We start from the raw sequence: 18903 nt of genomic DNA, 5'->3' as shown, positions 1-18903 counted from the left end.
TTCTAAACATGTTGATTAGTCTCCGTATTCCATTGATTCATTGAAAACACAAACAAAGCTAAGTGAGGAACGAGTGCAAAGCTTGTCAGCTTGCCAGAAGGCTGGGGAGGGGACACATGTGCTTGGAGGGGAACAGCTGGGCAGCTTTAGCAGTAGCTGCTGCTTCAAGATCCCAAACACACTCTCCCGCTCCCTCCTCCACCCCTACTCAGCCCATGTCTGTCTCTGTCTCTGTCTCTGTCTCTGTCTCTCTCACATACACACAGGGAGAGAGAGAGAGAGGGGGGGGGAGAGGAGAGAGAGAGATACAACAGTGGCCTCAAAGCTTTCCCCTGAGGATTTCATGGGTTTTTCATGGGTTTAGTTTGGTCCTACTGGAAAAATTCACTAAGGAAATTACCAGCACTCTTTTCCCCCAGCTCATACCCAGGATTTAGGAAGGAATGTGGCCAAGTTGGTTGTGATGCAGTTCTGTGGATGTTTATGTGGTAAACTGTCCTGGCCGCCTATTTCACTGAGAAGTCAGAACCCAAGCTTGTCATGGTAGAGCCAACGCTTTCCTGATGAAAGCCTTTCACTCCTAAATATAACACTAAGTGTCCCTCAGCATCATGTCTCTCGTGTGTGTGTGTGTGTGTGTGTGTGTGTGTGTGTGTGTGTGTGTGTGTGTCACAGCATGTGTGTCAAAATCAGAGGACAACTTGTAGAAATTGTTTCTTTCCACACTGTGGGTCCCAGAGATTGAACTCAAGTTTAATGGCAAGCATCTTACCCACTGAGCCATCTTATGAACCCCCTCCTTTTTTCCCCTCCAAGTCAAGGGTCTCATATAACCCCAGCTGGCCTCAAACTCACTAGGCAGCCAAAGATGACCCTGAATTTCCGCTCCTCCTGCCCACACCTCCTGAGTGCTGGGATGACAGGTGTGCACCACTGCACCCAGTTTATGTGGTGCTAGGGATTGAACCCAGGGCTTTATCAACTGAGGTACATCCTCATCCCCCAAAACTGAAACTATTTTGTAATGGTAGTATTTGTAAATCCTTGTGATAAATGACTCTAGAAAATTCTAGAACCTCTGACAGTTTTCATCATTGTTTTCTCTAAAGAACGCTGATTCAGAGAGTCCCATAAGATTCTGATTTTGCCATAGATACTATGGAACTCACCCCAGAGGTCCCCAGATGAGAAATACTCTGTGTCCCTCACAGATCCCTGACAGCTGTGCCTAGAGGTGTGCAGCGTGGCCTGCTCCTCTCTGGACAGTGGTGGACACGCTCTCCTCCCTAGCATGCAGGAATGTGAAAGGACCTGCCTTGCCTGTCTTCCATATCTACCTGGCCAGCTGTGCCTTCAGTAAGGTTTCCTGGGTCCTTGCAGAGCTTAGGGGCCTAAACAGGGGGCTCTGTGCTTGGCAAACAGCAAAGTGCTGGCTTGGGACCCTTCTCTTTGCCAAAGAATCCCCACCCAGGAGCTGGATGCAGTTTGGTTGGTAGAATTCCTGCCTAGCATGCACCTAGCCCTGGGTCCATCTCCAGCACCCCACAAATCTCTCAGGAATTAGAGACAGGAGGATCAGGAGTTCTCATCCACTCTGGTCCTTAGTGACATACGTACACCCCAATTTCTCTGATGAGGAGAGGCTCAGGTCCCAACTGCCTTAGTGGCTTTGGCCCTTTATATTATCTGGTAATCTGAGCCTTCAGGCACAAAAGAAATTTAATGTCATTTTGAACAACCAGTGCCACTCTATTGTGACATGTGTGTGTGTGTGTGTGTGTATGTATGTGTGTGTGTGTATGTATGTGTGTACTAAGATCAATCTTGGATGTCATTCTTCTGGAGTTGTCAACCTTTTCAGACAGGGTCTTTCAGCAAACTCTGGGGCTCACCGACTGGGCTAGTCTAGCTAACCAGAGAGTCCCACCTTCCCAATGCTAGGATTACAACATGCACCATGGCACCCAGCTTTTTTTTTAATGTGGATTTTCAGCGTTAAGCACACACACACACACACACACACACACACACACACACACGACACGATCTGCTAACCTTATGTAATACTTCCTTTTTACTTCTTAAAACTCACTTCTCCTGTACAGTCGCTTGAGCTGGTTTATTTTTCAGCCACTAGAGAAGGAGAGATGAGGGGTAGCTCTGAAGAGACAGACATGATGCATTTCTCGTGATGACATTTATCACAGAAATTGTGGCATCCTGGAGGGCTGCAGTGAGAGCTGCCTGTGCCCTCAGCTCGGGAACTTGTTGATTCGGGAGCCTTTCATGACTGAAACTAACAAGGTGTTCTGCCTGTGCCTTTCATGCTGGCTTCTGGCAGATCTTGTCAGAGTGTACAAGTGAAATGACGGCCCATTTTCCATAGATTAGGCACAAAGCACTCAGCTTTTTCCCAGCGCACTGGGTGGTCAGGAAGAGCGGCTTCCAAGTCCTGCCCACCTAGGAAGAATCAGGCAGCTCCATGGCGCCACTGTCCATCAGCAGAGTGTCAGCTGTCCTTTAGAGGGGACAGCTGCTTCAGGCTGGCTCTAGCATGGGCAGTCCCTTACCCCACCCTGCTGTGACATCCACAGCTATGCAGGTGAGGCTCCTGGCAGTTTCTCACAGCATGGTAGCCAGTGCCATTATGGTGTGCATTGTGGCACTTGCCTGAGCTGCTGGGAAGCCCTATCCCATGAGTTTCTCTTCTCGGGCCCAGCAGTGGAATTCTCATACAGTCTGTCCTTGACTAAGCCGTCAGTTCTTAGCATTTGACTGGACGAAAGAGGTGACAGAGGGTTAGTGGCAGCCTCGGAAGGTTTTATAAGAATGAATAGAGTAGGCAGGACCTTGTGGGTACACTAGACTCAAGTTACATTTTTCCTTCTCTGCTCCAAGAATGTCATGAGAGCAACTGGTTCTATCCCAACAGATGGAGTCTGGCTGCATTTATGTAACTGAGGTTTGTGTATAACCAATATAATATATTACACATAACCTCATTTAACAGAGCAAAGGGAAAAGGAAAACTCGGGGGGTGGGGGTATGGAGATAGTTTAGTCAGTAAAGATCATTCCATACAGACATGAGGACCCTAGTCCAATCCCCAGAATCCATGTAAAAAGCCATGTGTGCTGATGCATGCTTGTAATCCCAGTGCTGGGAAGGCAGAGACAACAGGGCCACTGAGGGCTAGGTCAAGGAAAGATTCTGTTTAAAGAAAACAAAAGCAGGTGAGCAGCAGTACCCATGGTTGTCCTCTGGCTCTGCAAGGACATGTGCAACCCTCATAGACATGTGACATACTCACACACAAAGAAAGAGACCCAAAAATCCAGGAGTGAACTGAAAAGATTCCACACATAGCCACTGCCTGGAATGTTAGCCTGTGGGCCGTCGGCTTGCTGGCCCATTCAGGTCTCTTCTTCTGGTTGCAGCCTACCTTGGATCATTTTTATTGTATTAAATGTAGCATATTATAGGGATTCTCCATTCTGAGGCCAAAGAGGAAATTTCTAGATTTGGGCTATTGTGTGGCACATGTGGGCAAAGACTTGCCAGGATGTCCCTGGCCCATGAAAGGTGATGGGACCCTGCAACAAAATGTTTCAGATAGGGAGGAAACCTGAATGCACGAGAAGCAGCTAGTTCAGATGCCTCCTTAGAGCACGGAGGGAAGGAAGATGGCGAAAATGTGCTGTCCTCTCGTCCTGTAGGAAACTGGTAATGCTGCCCTGTTAATGTTCAAGGAGCACTTGTGACCAGCTTCCTCACAGGCTTCCTTATTTATGTATTGTATTAGGGACTGAGCCACACCTCTTCTCCTTGCTGGGGGATTCTAGGCAGGTGCTTTACCACTGAGCCACGCCCCCAGCCCCTCCCTGGGGGATTCTAGGCAGGGGCTCTACCACTGAGCCACACCCCCAGCCCCTCACTGGGGGAATTCTAGGCAGGTGCTCTACCACTGAGCCACGCCCCCAGCCCCTCACTGGAGGATTCTAGGCAGGGGCTCTACCGCTGAGCCATGCGCAGAGCCCTTGAAAGAGAGTCAGATTGGTTTCTAAACAGTGGCTTCCCTTGTACTCGTGGGAAGTAACTAGGATGGTATACTGAGTTTAGAACCAGTGCTGACTTCCTCCTGCCTCTTACTGCAGGTATAGCCAGCGGCAAGACAACTCTACCTTCCTGTCCTCCTCCAGGCCTACCTGGACTGTAGGAAGCCTGAGTGGTGTTAGTTAGATATGAGGCTTCTAGAGGCAAGTAAAGTGCAGATGTGGGCTTTCTGGGTGAGGAGTGTAGCTCAGCAGGGGCATACAAGAGGCCATAGAGTCCATCCCCAACACAAGGAAATGAATGAATGTTTTCCTTTGCTCACCATTGCAACATCTTGAGCTTCAAAAGAATAATCAGAGGTCAGCATTCAGTGTTGCCAGGAGTCTAGAAACAGTCTTGCTATCAAGTGACCCAGCCAGCCAGGCACTTTTGCTTCTCAGGACTGTCACTGCCTGGCCTCACTTTTCAGATTCCCATCTGGCCCAGGCACAGCCTCAGCCACCTCTCCTCCCTCTTTTGCACACTTACTTTGCAAAACAGAATTTACAGTATACTGGGCCTTTGGTACAAGAGAGAGAAGTAGGTCACAGGAGCATATGAGGACTTGGGTCTCTAATGTTCCAATGTAGGGATAAAATAAGAACCTGAATGCAGAAAACTCAGGTAATTTTAGAAGTAAAGTGGGATGAAAACAAGGCTCACACATTGTATCTTCCATGGGCCATGTACTATTCTGATGTCCTTAGTAAGCAGAACTTCCCCTTGTGGGATTTCTGCTTAATCCACCAGGTAGCAGAACTTCACAAGGTCCCGATTCCAGTGGCTTTGCTGCCACTGAGGTAGGTGTCTGTAGGAGCCAGCCCCAGGAGCCAGGGGATCTAGTGTCCTGGACAAAGCTAGAGAACCAAGGCAGACTTCAAAACATCCAGTCAGTAAAATGCTTACCTTGCAAGCATGAAGACCTAAATTCCATCCCCAGAACCTATGGGATGGCAGGCAAAAGAGGGACACAAGTATGTGATGTGGCATGTGCTTGTAATCCCAGCACTTGGGTTGGGGGGCAGAGACAGGGGCTCCCCAGTGTTCACTGGGCCAGTAAGACTACATGGTGGACTCCAGGTTAATGAGAGTGTCATTAAGAAATGACACTAGAGGTTAACCTCTGCCCTCCATATATGTAACTATGTAGACACTCATGCACACACACATGAGAGAGAGAGAGAGAGAGAGAGAGAGAGAAGAGGAGAGGAGAGGAGAGGAGAGGAGAGGAGAGAGAAATGGAAGGTCTCCTATATGTGATTGTGCCCAGACTGAAAAAGGGGACAGGACCATGGTGCCAAAGACAGACAACACGAGGCTCAAGCTTAGAAAGCTTACAGTGTTTAGATGTACCTAGGCTAGGTGGTAGAGGGTTATGCTCGTTTGAAACCCCTTCCAGTCTAAACCCTCTTGCTGAGAACAGCCCCATTCTGAGGCTGCTGTTTCTTCATCCAAGTCAGACCCCTAACCCCATCTGACTAGCCCACAGTGCATGCTCAGATTCCCCCACTGGCCCTCTCTAGGACAGGTCAAGTCAGGAGGCAACCCAGAGGTATCCATCACTGGCTTCATCTCTTGGACTGTTGTTCATCCCTGAAGAATGGGGATCCTAAATATAGTCCATGTCTGAACTGGCAGATGTGGGGTTCATCCTTTACATAAGGACCAAAATTAGCCTGTCATTTGGCACCTAAATAAAGCAGGCAGACTGCCTTCGTACCAACTTCGCAATTAGGAAAGACGGGAACAGTAGCACATTTTATTGGATAAGAAGCTCCTGTGGTGATCGTGGTAACAGACTTGAAATCTAGACGACTGAACAGCAAAGCCTGAGAGATTCCCAGGGTGGTGTCCCTTAGTCATGTCCTCTCACTCTGTTTATTTATTTGTTGTTTGCTGGCCTCCAACTCTGCTCAGCTGAGGATGGTCTTTACCTCCAGGTCCTCCTGCCTCCATCTCCCATGCACTGCTGAGATTATAGGTGTGCATCGCCTCACCTGATAGGACGTGGTGAGGATATGCAGTCAGTCCAAGTACTAAACTACAGCCCCAGCCTAACTTGCTCATTCCTGAGTGAAGATCTGTGTTATTTCACATGCGTGAAAACATTTCGTAAACTCAGGGGAAAAAAAAATAAGATGTTTCAGTGGGTAAAGGTGCTTGCCATCAAGCCTGGCAACATGAATTCAATCTCTTTGACCCACATAGTGGAAGGAGAGAACTGACTCCTGCAAGTTGTCCTCTGACCTCCATATGTGCACACACACACACATACACAAAGTAAATAAAAGTGTAGTGAATTTTAGAACTAACATGAGGATAGAACAGCAACAGCCAGTCAGGGTTTTGCAAGAAAAGAAAAGGTCCGCCCAGCATGCCCGGAGCTGGGTTAGTAGAGGGACTCCCCAGGGGCTGCAGGAAGATGTTATAATCAATTACCACATCATAACACTGATGTATGATAATTACTGAGTGTTTCTCCTGAGATAGTACAGCATTTGGCAGGGATGCGGTTCCTTCATGGTCCACTGCCTGATTAATATGCAAATAATAGGCTGATTGCATGATGAATGCAGAAAATGAGCCCGCTGATAACAGACGCACTGAAGCGGGGAAATGATAAATTACTTTTACTGACTGTCCTACATTAAGTACTCTTTCCCAACAATCTCATCACAAATTAAGGAAAGCAGTATGGCAAGATTAGGAGGATGTGTAAAATTATGTACCTTAATAGCTTTTCAAACAAAGATGTCTATAAGGAAAATGTCACCTGGTTCCTCATTGAGCCAAAGTAGTTCACCCACCTGAGTGGTCATTAAAGACAGGAAGTAGCCGCTGGCTTCCCTTAGCCAAGGAGCAGCCTTGCTAGCTCAGCCCAGACTCATTACCTGCATCCTGCCTGAGTGGCTCTGTCATTGAGTGGGGACAGGCTGCTCGGGGCAGATGCTGCTTCCTGCACAGGTGGACACAAAGCTCATTGCCCACAGAGTGCCATGGGGAAGGAGTTTTAGAGTTGCAGTCCCAGAAGGCCTGGGAAGGAAGGACAATTTGAGACTACTTTTTAAGAGTGGGGCATAATGACGCTTACCCATATCCTAGCTTTAGGAGGCTAAAGCCAGGGAATCAAAAGTTCAAGGCCAGCCTGGACTATAAAAACCCTTTGCCAAAAAGACCACCTTTGACCTGGTCTTTCTGGAAAACTTTAATTTATAGAACCCAGTTTGGCAGGGGAGGAGCAGGCGAGTGGTACTTGCATCCCATCACTGGAGAGACTGATAAAGGCAGATCCACCAGCCTAGCCTCCTCCAGTAGTTCCACGCCAGTGAGAGATCCTGTCTCAGAAATCAAGGTGGGACTGAGAGCTCAGAGGTGAAGCACTTGCCTAGTGTATAAAGGCCCTAAGTGTAATTCCCAATACTACAAAAAGCCAAGGTGAATAGTGCCTAAAGAACGACTCCAGAGACACACACAGACACACACGCGCGCGCACACACACACACACACACACACTCGTAATTAATCTTTGATTACAGCAAAACAATTTAACTAGAGAGTTTGTTTTTCCCTGCAGTAATATATATTTAGACTGTTTGTGTGGCATGCATTTTCTCTTAACAGGAAAGGATTCACTGATGAGTGTTCGTACACACAGCTGGCTCAGTAATAAGGTTATCAGAGGGAATTTGAAAGCCTTTTTTCTCGATGGATATGGTCTGTAGCAAGGTGAATGCAGTGTTCCTGAAGCACAGCAAACTATGTCACCCAATGTCACTCCCACAGTTGAAGCAAGCCATGGCTTTCCTTCTAGACTTGACAGTCAGCAGTGGTTATGACGTACTGCTCCCACACTCTGGTTTTGATAGGCTTTTTTGTGACCCAGGGGCTGCAGCACAGTAGGCAAAACACATCCAAGACCCTGTGTTCCATCCCCAAGACCACAGGAAAAAAGGCATGGCAGTGCACACCTATGATCCCAGCACTGGGGAGGTTAAATAAATAAATAAACAAGCAAACAAGTAAATAAATAGATGCCAGATGTGGTACATGTCCATAATCCCAGCACTCACAAGCTAAGGCAAGAAGTGTAAATCTGAGGCCTGCTCAGCACAGAACTCCTAAGACCCCATTTCCTTTTCTACAACTTACTTGGTGTAGAAAGGTGGGTGAGAAGCATCTCTGGAGGAGGTGCCACCTTTACATGGCTGCGTCTCAGGCACCCCATCCTTCTACCCTCTCCTAGGCCTGACCGTCACCAACGCCAACTTTAAGGTGGCAGGTGCTTCTCCAGCTCCCATCCTCACCCCAGAGTCTTTGTTAGTGGAACCCACTGAGCAATGTGTCTATGCATCTGGCCCCAAGCTCTGTGATTTACAGGGTGCTTTCTTATGCACACCCCAGCATGCAGCCCTGTCCGCACTCAGGGTCTCCTTACTCAGGGAAAGTCAAATGGCTCAGGAGTGGACAGAGAGGGAGGCATCAGCAACTCAAGTTAAATAAATTGATTTGATTCAACAACCTTGACTTGTTCATAAAGAATATTAGCCTCCCTAAGAGTTCCTTATGCAAATTTAGGAACTCCTATTTTCTTAAGTCCTGTCATTACATAAAGATAGACACAGCAGCATCTACTATGCAGCCGATCTTCAATGCTCTCTTTTAATTATATTTATATTTTAATTATATATCTATGGGATTATACATGTGCACCACCACCATGCCTGTTTTCTTGAATGTGCTCTGCCATCTCTGCTACATGTTCAGCCTCTGTGTGTCCCTCAGCCTCTGTGTATCCCAGATAAGCCTATCAGAAGCAGAGGTTGGGAGCTGGGCAGTGGTAGCACATGCCTTTAATCCCAGAATTTAGGAAGCAGAGGCAGGTAGATCTCGGAGTTCGAGGCCAGGCTGGTCTACAAAGTGAGTGCCAGAATAGACAGGGCTATGAAGGCTTGAAAAAAATCAAAAATGGAAAAATAAAATAAAAAGCAGACCTTGGGAGCATTAAGTCATAGTCACTGCTGAAGTTCAGTTCAAGCCTACAGACTTTAAGGTCTAGCACAGCATCTCATATGTCCCAGACTTTGGACTCTCAGTCCTCTTGCCTCCACCTCCTGCCTGACCTGAGTGCTGTGATTACAGGTGTGCAGTACCGTTGAGTGCAGTGCTGGGAATGAAACCCTGAGCTTGGCATATGCTAGGCAAGCACTCTACCAGCTGAGGAATAACCCAGCCTAGCGCTTTCCTTTCTGATATTTGAAAAGAAAGGAATCCTGGTAGATTTCCTGAGACTAAAGGCCAATAGGATTGGCGTGTTAACAACTAAGCAGGGAGATGGGGAAGGGCCAGCTTAGGACTTACCATCGACATCTGTTTGGGTAGGTTTTCCCAGAGGAAAGGTTGTCCACCCAGTGCTTGGGAACTGGCCAATGATAGAAGTCAAAGCCTTTTTCATGATGAGAAGTCTGTAGGTCACCCACTGCTTGCTTTTTTCTTTGGTTTTGTGTATTGGTTGGTTGGTTGGTGAGTGTCTGTCCCAAAGTACACAGAGAAGAGTAGGCATGGCAAGCTGGGTCATTCATCAGAATAGCCTGTATTTTGGTCAAAACAACATTCATGTCAAAAAGAAGGCACCTTGCATTTGTGGCTGGGCTTCCTGCCTCTGCATCCAAGTGGTAGAATTAAAGATACCTTGGTGACACATGACTGTAGGAATTTTGGGAAGGCCCCAGAATATCTGTGAGAATCTGCTGCTTCAGACAAAGCCTAGGCACAGAGGCAAGGCCACCAAGCACAGCTCTGTCAGTGTCAGGACTCACATTACCACATGGTCCATGCTTGCCCTGTAGACCACAGGGCCTAAAGGGAATGCACTTCTCACATTCAGTATAAAGACCTAGTCTGTTTGGGAGACTGGGTGCTCTCGGGATGCATGGAGCACCTACATTTTCTTGGTTGTACATAGCACAGTTTGTTCATCTGAACTAGGCTGGGAAGCACTCCAGGCTGGTGTCACTCTCTTGTGACTTCCAAAGCTGTTGGTGACTATGGAAAGATCCTCAGAGCTAGCTCTTCAGGCTGCCAGGGTGCTTGCTACACTTGGAATGTCCATACTGAGCTCCCTAGAACCCGGTGACTATTGTCCACGGCTACTGAGATCCACACCCTGCTTTGGTTTAGTGGCACATTCTCTGAGCATCCTATCTCTAGCCAGACCATATCTCCCTCTTCTCCTGCAACCTGTTCCTGCATTCTCCACCTTATCTTCCTTAGCTGTCATGAGAGTCACTTGGAGTTGCCTGGCCTGGCACAGGCTCAAAGTCTAAACTCTGGACATAATGAAAAGCGGTGCATCAGACCAGCCGCCAGTTAAATATTGTTTGGGTTCTTGTCAGAATGTCACAGAGTACCCTGTCATTTTGTTTCAGCAACTTGTCCTTCTGAACACACAGTTCGCCGTATGGCATGCCAGCAGTAAAAATGTCACTTGCAATAATTACTTTTTGGAGGAAATGCTTGCTGACTTCCTACCTTCAAGCTGTTTTTTACACAGTGGGGAGATAATCAAAAATGACTTCATCCTGACTGCTCAAATGAACACTAAATGGAATTTGGGTTATTACTGAGATAGAGAAGGGCTGGGCGTGGAAATTGCAGCAGCGGATCGGATAAACTGCAGAGCGATTTGTCTTGGAAAATTGGGGCGGATGTGTGTTTTCCATTGGCTTCTATTGAAAGCTTAAAGCAGCTGTTGTTTAGCTTGCTGTTTGGAGAATATAATATCTTTCATAATCCTTTTATGGCTCCCAAACACCTTGTGTATCTCTGCTTGCATCAAGCCACTGTCCCTGCCCTTTGTTCTTCATAGCCAAGCAAGCTCCTCTTGCAAGATCCAAGGTCCACATACAGAAAAAGCGAATCCTCACAGATCACTTGAGTGTCTGCCTTCCATTGCTATCAGATCCCCAATGCCCAATCCTCTGTGCAGATCCAGGCCTGCAGCATGCTAGGCCAATATTTACCACTGAGCCATGCCCCTAACACCCACTGGGGTTCTAAAATATGCAAATTATACTTATTAATTATCATAGGCCTAGGGCTGCTTAGACTGCACGGGTGGTTTTGTTGGGGAGGTCTGTCTAATTTTTCTCCAATGCATAGCAGAGTGCGTGACACAAAGTGATTGCTTTAAAATGTGGGTGGAGGAGCCATCAAGATGGCTCAGCAGATAGGAACACCTGCTACCTAATTTGAGAAACTGAGTTTGATCCGTAGGGCCCATAAAGTAGGAGAACTCCAACTCTAAAGTTGTCCCCAGACCGTCACATATACCATAGTATGTGCACCCAAACAGATCTGGGGGAAGAGAGACATGCATGTTCACCCAAACTGATACAGAGAAAGAGAACGTTTTAAACTTTAAAAATCAAAAATTTTTAATATGGATGGATAGAATCAGGCAAGGTGGTACACAGCTTTAATGTCAGTACTCTGGAAGCAGAAGTAAAAGGATCATATGAATTTGAGGTCAATGAGTTCTAGGCCAGCCAAGACTACATAGCAAGACCTTCTCTTTAAAAAAGCAAAGATGGATGAAAGATGGAGATGGGGAATGGGTAAGTGCATGGATGGGTACATGGATGATGGACGGCTAGATGGGTGGGTGGGTGGATAATAGACACATGAATAGGGCAGAGAGGTTGTCAGATCAGTAGTAGGCAACATTATAGATAGAAGCATACCGTTTTCCCATCCTTCTCTGGCTCCCATCCTTGCTCCATCCAAGGATATCTGACCAGATGGAGCCAGTTGTTTTCCCAGCCTGGAGTGTGGGCATGTGTCCAAGGAGACTGGAGCAAGACACTGGCCAAGGTCCTCAACACACAGCTTCATGTATATGTGGTATAATAATAATAATAATAATAATAATAATAATAATAATAATAATAATATAATCGTGTGTGTGTGTGTATGTATGTATGTATGTATGTATGTATGCTTTGTACCCCTTTCTCCATCCTTGCCATGGATTGACTTCTAGTGACTCAACACTATGTTTGAGATCCCTGCTGCTGACACGCGTGTATTGTAGAATCACTGCCCAGAAAGGCCTCTAGCAGACACTCAAGAATCACTTCCATGGTAGCTGCTGTTACAAGTGGTCACAAAGTAGGGTTGCTTTTTGGCTTGTTTTTTGCTGGTTTGGTTGTTGGCTTGGTCTGGACGGTGTTTTGTTGTTTGTTTGCTTCTGTGCATATGTATACATGTACATCTTCATATAGGGTTCACACGTACATGGTACATGTGGAGGCCAGAGATTGATGATGTCTTCTCTGTCACTGTCCACCCTTGGTTTTGAAACCAGGTCTCTCACTGACCTGGAGCTTGTCAGTTCTGCTAGGCTGACTGGCTTAGGAGCCCTAGGGATCATCTGTCTCCACCTCCCCTCAGAATAGGTCTTACAATATCTTCCACTGCACTAGTGTCTAGGTGTTTGTTTATGTGAAGTCGCTTCCCTAACTCGTTTTATTACATTTCTTTCTTTTTGTGTGTCTGGTATGTGTTGGGTACATGTATGTCACACTGTGCATGTGGAAATCAGAAAGTAATGCTCAGGTATCAGCTCTCCTTCCACCATGTGGGTCGCAGGGATCAGACACAGGCCATCAGTCTTGACGGCAAGTATGTTCACCTGCTGAGCCATCTCCTGGGTTCTCAAGAGAGCCAGGGGAGGTCTTCATACTTTCACAGCAGACACTGTGCCAACCGAGTCATCTCCCAGCCCTGTCTCGTTTTGGGCTTTTAAAAACAGTCTCACTATATAGCCACTGAAGGTCTAAAATTCACGGCCCTCCTGTGTCAGCCTTCCTAGTACTGGGACTGCAGGTTAACCTCGCGGAGGCGTGTCTTCCACAGCACCCCTCCAACAGCACCCCTCTGAATAGTTCACCACACATCCTGCCATGCAAGGGACTCCAGACATCATCCAGATCCTCCTACCACACCTCTTTGAACCCTCTTTGTTCTCTCCTAAGTTGCTCTTGAACCTGCATTCCCATCTCAACTTCTAGCCTCCTGCCCCAGCTCTCATAAGGACACAGCAACACCATGTAGCCAAAGAAGCCCTCAGTTCAGTCTCCAGTTCTACACACAGCAGGTGTGTTGGAGCATACCTATGATCCCAGTCAGTATACCTACATATACCTATATAAACAGTATACCCAGTATGTTCAAGGCCAGTCTGAACGACAGGAGACTTTTTTTTTTTTTTTTAACAACAGCAACAAATAAAAAACAGAACTATTCAGCTTTCTGTGACCTGAGACTACAGCACGGTGGTACGTGCTGTGTGACTTTGAAGAGTCCCTCCCACCAGGTACTAGCCAGCCTCAGCAGCTTGGAACAGGGTGTCACTTCTTCAGTAGTCTACAGTAGGGAATGCAAAGGGATCGTCCTCGTGTGTGCCGGGCATACTGTCCGGCCTGCTGACCTTGCTGTAGCTGGCCGGCATGCACGCAGGGAGCTGTTGCGTGCACCGACGGGAGAAGGACTAGCAGCTGCTTGGACTCAGGCAGCCTGGTGCTGTCTGTTAGGAGGGCAGCCATGATTTTGACCTTGTTGTGGGTTAAAGGACACAAACCCAGGAGAAATCTGTTTATCATGCTTGGGACGCATGCTATTCTTGACAGTAGTCAGTGAATAAGATGGATGACCTGCCAAATGGGCCCTCGCATGGGTGAGTCAGGGCGAGTTTACAGTACCATCTTTTGCTGCTTCCAACACACAAACAACATTTACTAGGTTTTAGACCCTGTTGTCTGGTGACCCAGGGGTGAGTGGAGAAAAGAAATCTGATTTATAGGATTCAAACTGCCTTAAAGATGGATACAGGCCATTTCTGCCCCCATACTCATCTCTTTTACATGTCTCACAAAGCAGTTCAGTTGTTTTCCTAACCTGATTTTTCCAGGCCGAGCTTTATGAGATAGTGGGACTTTTTACCAATTTGAGAACATTACACAGGCTTATTGGATTCAATTGTGGTTCTGTTTTAGGTTTTGTTCTTTCTAGGTGCTCATAAAAAAAAAAAAAAAAAAGCCAAACTTGTATTTTAATATATGTCCTACTCCCTGGATACTGGAGAGGTTATTAGCCCAAATGTCTAGAAAATATTCTATGAGGCTTGGGGAAGGACCTGAGTTTAAACCCCCAGCATCCACATAAAAAGCCAGATGTAACTGCATGCCTACTGTAAGCCGCATGTTCAGAGAGGCAAATACAAGAGGATCACTGAGACCTCCAGACCTCCAGTATAGCTCCAGGTACAGTGAGAGACCCTGTCTCAAGAGAATAATATAAAGATAGAGCAGGGTACTTGAGCCTCCTCTGGCCTCTGTATGGTTGTGTACACTTGCACATACACACATGTACATGTATCATTATTCATATGTGTATGCCATAAACTGGAAGTAAAGTCTTCCTTGTTACGTTTTATTCAGATAACAGTGTTTTCTTTGTTGTTGTCTGGTTATTTATTGGTTTGGTTTTTCATAGCAATAGATATAATTCAGAGCACTAAGCATGCTCAGCAGGTGCTCTGCCACTACACCACACCCTCAGCCAAGGCAACAGTATTTTGGGCTACCTGCAACTGTGCTGACAGTGTTCCTGAGGGACTTGTTACAGCCTGAGGGAGCAGCAAGCAAGAGATGGCACAGAAGGTCCTGCCTTTGGACTCAGCCAACATCACCAGTCAGTCATCTATTAGCCACTAGAGGAAAATAGCTATAAATAAGAGCATTTTAATACAAGTATCATCACTCAGGCATGCTGTAACCACACCTTGCCTGGCCCCTCCCACGTGGGCCTCTGGTATATTAGCCTCAGTGGAAGAAAGGGAAGAGGGTGTGCCAAACACAGAATGAGACCACAGGCTGGGTCTGTGGGCAGGAGTCCTTCACACTTCCTTCTCGAGGCTCTCTCTCTCACTGTGTCTTTGGAGATTAGGGTATGACCAGTCTTTATTCCAGTGCCCCCACAACAGGCTCAAGGCAGTGTGCCAAGCTTCACAGGTGATACAAAAGTGAAGTGGGGCCACTGCTCGCTGTGTTAGGTTTGTTGTTGCTGTGACAAGCTGCCGGATGGAAGCGACTTAAGGAAAGTTTATTCTGGTTCACGGATCCAGAGGATACTGCCCATTGTGGCAGGGAGGTTACGGCGGCAGGAGTATGAGCTGCTCACATGGCATCCACAGTCAGGAAGCAGAGCAAGACAGATGTTGGCACTAGCTCACCTTCTCCCCTTTCTGCAGTGTGGGACCCCAGCCCGTGGAATGGAACTGTCCACATGCAGAGTGTATCTTCCCACAGCAGTTACTCAGCCTGAGGCTGGTCCCCTCAGAGACTCTGCCTCCTCTCACACTCATCTGGAGAACAGATGGAGTACTTCCCACTGAGCACCTTCAGTAACTCCCAACAAGGCCTAGGCTAAAGGAACACGTGATGCCTGATGGTCCCCACACCATTCTCTCTCTGGTGCCAGTCACAGTGTGGTCTAGATGAGCAAAGAGCTTGATTCTCTAAAGCAAACAAGACCCACACGCCCCTTGGGGTGATGTAGAACAGGCATGCCACCTTTCCTTTGGTACCCTTCGTCCACTAGTCTCGGCACCTCTCTGGTAGTCTCACAAAAAAGCAATCTGGTCCTAAGACTTGAGTCTCCCTGAACCACCAGAGACCAGCAGCTAAGGCATTGGGTTCAAGAGTCTTTGTAACCAGATAACCATCCTGGCTTATAGGCAACCCTCCCCTAAAATGATCTGTCCGTTCTTGCGTCTGCATGTAGAAGCCAAAGGACACCTTTGCCTCCCATTCCACAAGCACCACCCTTTTTTTTGAAACAGAGTGTCTCACTAGCCTGGGGCTCACCAAGTACGCCAAGCTGGCTGGCCAGTGAGCCTCAAGGGTCAGCCTGTCTCTTCCTCCGCTGCTGGGATGACAAGCATGCACTACAATGCCTGGCTTTTTACATGGGTTCTAAGGATGGCACTCAGGTCGCCATGCTTGCAAGGAAACACGTCACCTACTGAGCTATCTCTCCACCTCCTGTCCATATTTTTTGTTCTGGAAAATATAGAGGAAATAATCATATATATTAGACCCCCAGTCCCTCTGAATTACCAGAATCATGGGGTTTGATTAGAATAAATCATAGCAGTCATGATGACATATATTTTTAGCAAAATCCCCTGATATTAAGCCTTCAGAAACCTTTTATTTGAACCTTTAGTTGATTTTTTTTTTTTATTTGGTCTTTGTTGGTGTTATTTTTGTTCCTTTAATGCAGAAAAATTAGAGGTTACACTTAATGAAAAAAAAATAACAAAATAATACAGTCCCAAGGTCTACCACTGTCCCCTTCTGGAATGGGATTTAATTACTGTTTCCTGAGGAATGGAAGTCGGTGTGCATGGTAAAAGATGATGGTGTGAGCAGCCATTCTTGCTGTGTTTAATTCTAGAAAGCACTCCAAAGACCTCTGCCAGCTGCAGCCCTGCCCCTGAGTCCCCAATGAGTTCCAGCGAATCCGTGAAGAGTCTCACCGAGCTGGTCCAGCAGCCCTGTCCCACCATTGAGACCAGTAAAGAAGGCAAACCACCAGAACCCAGTGACCCACCCGCCTCAGACTCCCAACCCGCAACACCGCTGCCTCTCTCTGGACACTCAGCCCTCAGCATCCAAGAACTAGTAGCCATGTCTCCTGAGCTGGACACGTACGGCATAACCAAGAGGGTCAAAGAGGTGCTGACAGACAACAACCTCGGTAGGTCCCCATTGCCAGTTTCCTACTCGTCATTTCCTGTTTGAAGCCTGGAAAGGATAAGGGAGGGGGCTATAGGCTAAGCCAGCCAAAGGCTCTAAAATCTCCATGCATCCAACTTTTTTACATTGCTACAAAGTTCACGAAAGAAATTAAAAACAGAATCTCGTGTTTTTAAATTTGACTCCCAAACTCATCCATCCAAATTCATGATGGGTACCAGAGCAGAGCAGCTTAATGCCACAGCAGCAGCAGGTAACTTTGTGGATGTCAGAACAAGGTTTCCTCCCACTTTCCTTCACTGTGACTGCTATGTATGGGGCAAGCCATACAAGCCCTGTGAGCCAGCCCTTCAGGGATGCTGGCTGGAGCCTGCCTGGCACAGGCTGATGACTCAGTAGCTCCAAGGCCCCCGGCCTGGCATCTTGAAGCCATCTAATCCTACTGCTGTTACTTCTGCTCTGCAGTCCTGAGGTGGTCATCCTCTCAGGGTGTCAGCCCTGGGCCATATACCTTATATATGCTGCAGCTAACCTGGGCTCTGCCTGAAGTGGCTTTATGAGGCTCTGTCACTGCTGGATGGGAACTGCTGTGGCCCTAAGAGTATTAGTATTTCGCCACATTTATGCTATCATGCTTGCTTAGGGCTGGATGGATCAGTCAAACTCTCCTGGGTGAAAAATTGCAGCTTCTCTGAAAATCATATGTCCCCACAAGCCCCAGTTTGAATGTCAATGAGAATAACAGAAGAAAACTTCCTGAGATGGCCCACAGAATGGCCCCAGCCGTGCAGCACCTTCAGGAGGGGCCTGTACATCTCCTTCCCCTTGATACAACAAGACAAGAGAAACATTGCTATTGAGGCTATGAGAGACAGAGCTCAGTCTGTAACACTGAGTTCGAGCCCTAAAACCCATGTAAAAAATGCCAAGGACGATGGCATGTTCTTAACCCTACTGTGGGGATTCTTGGAGTTCACTAGCCAGGCAGCCAACCTAGCTGAAGTACAGGCCAGTGAAAGAACTTAAAGAAAAACACAGGATGAGAGCACAGGCGCGTATGCACTCGCACATACATATACACACCCACATATTCGCCACTAAATAAATATAAAAGGAAAATTTTAAATGAAGGTAGACTGTGCCTGAGGAATAACTGCCAAAATTGTCCTTTGGCTGCCACATGTGCATGTGAGTGCGCACTCGCTCACACACACACACACAAGTTACTACTAAGTTTCAGTGAAATGTGTCAGTGACTTCTAGTCTGGAGTCAAACCCAGATGTCGTCTTGAGTCCCCCACATCCCATTTGTGCAATGTATTGTCCAAAACAGAACACAGGAAAAAGGACCATCCACTGAGAACAATTGTAATCATTCATTCATAAAAAGATGAAAATGTAGTTGCTGATTTGAGAACAGCCCAAAGCCCATATGTTCATCGGTTATTGAAATATGGAAGGATTCCTACACTTGAGTCATCCACTTCTTCACAGACTTGTCACGAGTCCAAGGAAGCAGGCCGATCACTCCTGCTACCCACTCCCAGACAGAAAGCATCCTTCCGTGTAAATGTTGAGAATAACAGAAGAAAACCTCCTTTCAAACCGCCAAGTTGTAAGATCACAGTTTAGAAATGACAAACACTGGAGCCTCCTCCTTGGCATCACTAGCCAGTTTCCATCCTCACTGGGGAGTTAGTTGGCATGGGTTTCATCTAGCAAGAGCAGTACCCTGCTGGCCTGCAGAACTTTCTTTCCAGCACTGCAAAGGACCAGTTATTAATCTGAAAAACTTGCAGGAAAGCCTATGGCCCATCACTTGGGTTTAGCAATCAGAAGCCCCTTGGTAGCTCTAACTGGTCTTAATGTTTATAAGGAAAGTTATCTGCCTGCCCACAGGATTCTTGATGTAGCTGTGGGCACAGGTTGGCCAGCTTCAGGCTGCATCAAGCAGCAGAGACCCCTAGGCAAGTTTCAAATCCCTACTTAAGCT

General features: G+C 47.0%; 1 protein-coding gene across 9 annotated transcripts in view; it reads left to right on the top strand.

Moving 5' to 3' along the window:
• Positions 1-18903, top strand: part of Cux1 (cut like homeobox 1) — a 321311-nt gene that overhangs the window by 266738 nt on the left and 35670 nt on the right. For 5 of the 9 annotated variants that reach the window (XM_021222676.2, XM_021222675.2, XM_029533474.1 and 2 more), the window contains one exon: positions 16609-16911. The exons of the other annotated variants lie outside the window; for them this stretch is intronic. In XM_021222676.2, the coding sequence (XP_021078335.1) occupies positions 16609-16911 (303 nt within the window). The remainder of the gene's footprint in view (positions 1-16608; positions 16912-18903) is intronic. 9 annotated transcript variants of the gene reach the window in all.

Source organism: Mus pahari, chromosome 23 (genome assembly GCF_900095145.1).
Source record: "Mus pahari chromosome 23, PAHARI_EIJ_v1.1, whole genome shotgun sequence".
In the NCBI taxonomy this organism is placed as follows: Eukaryota; Metazoa; Chordata; class Mammalia; order Rodentia; family Muridae; genus Mus; species Mus pahari.
The sequence above is the reverse complement of the archived record's forward strand: the minus strand, read 5'-3'. Positions and strand labels throughout refer to the sequence as shown.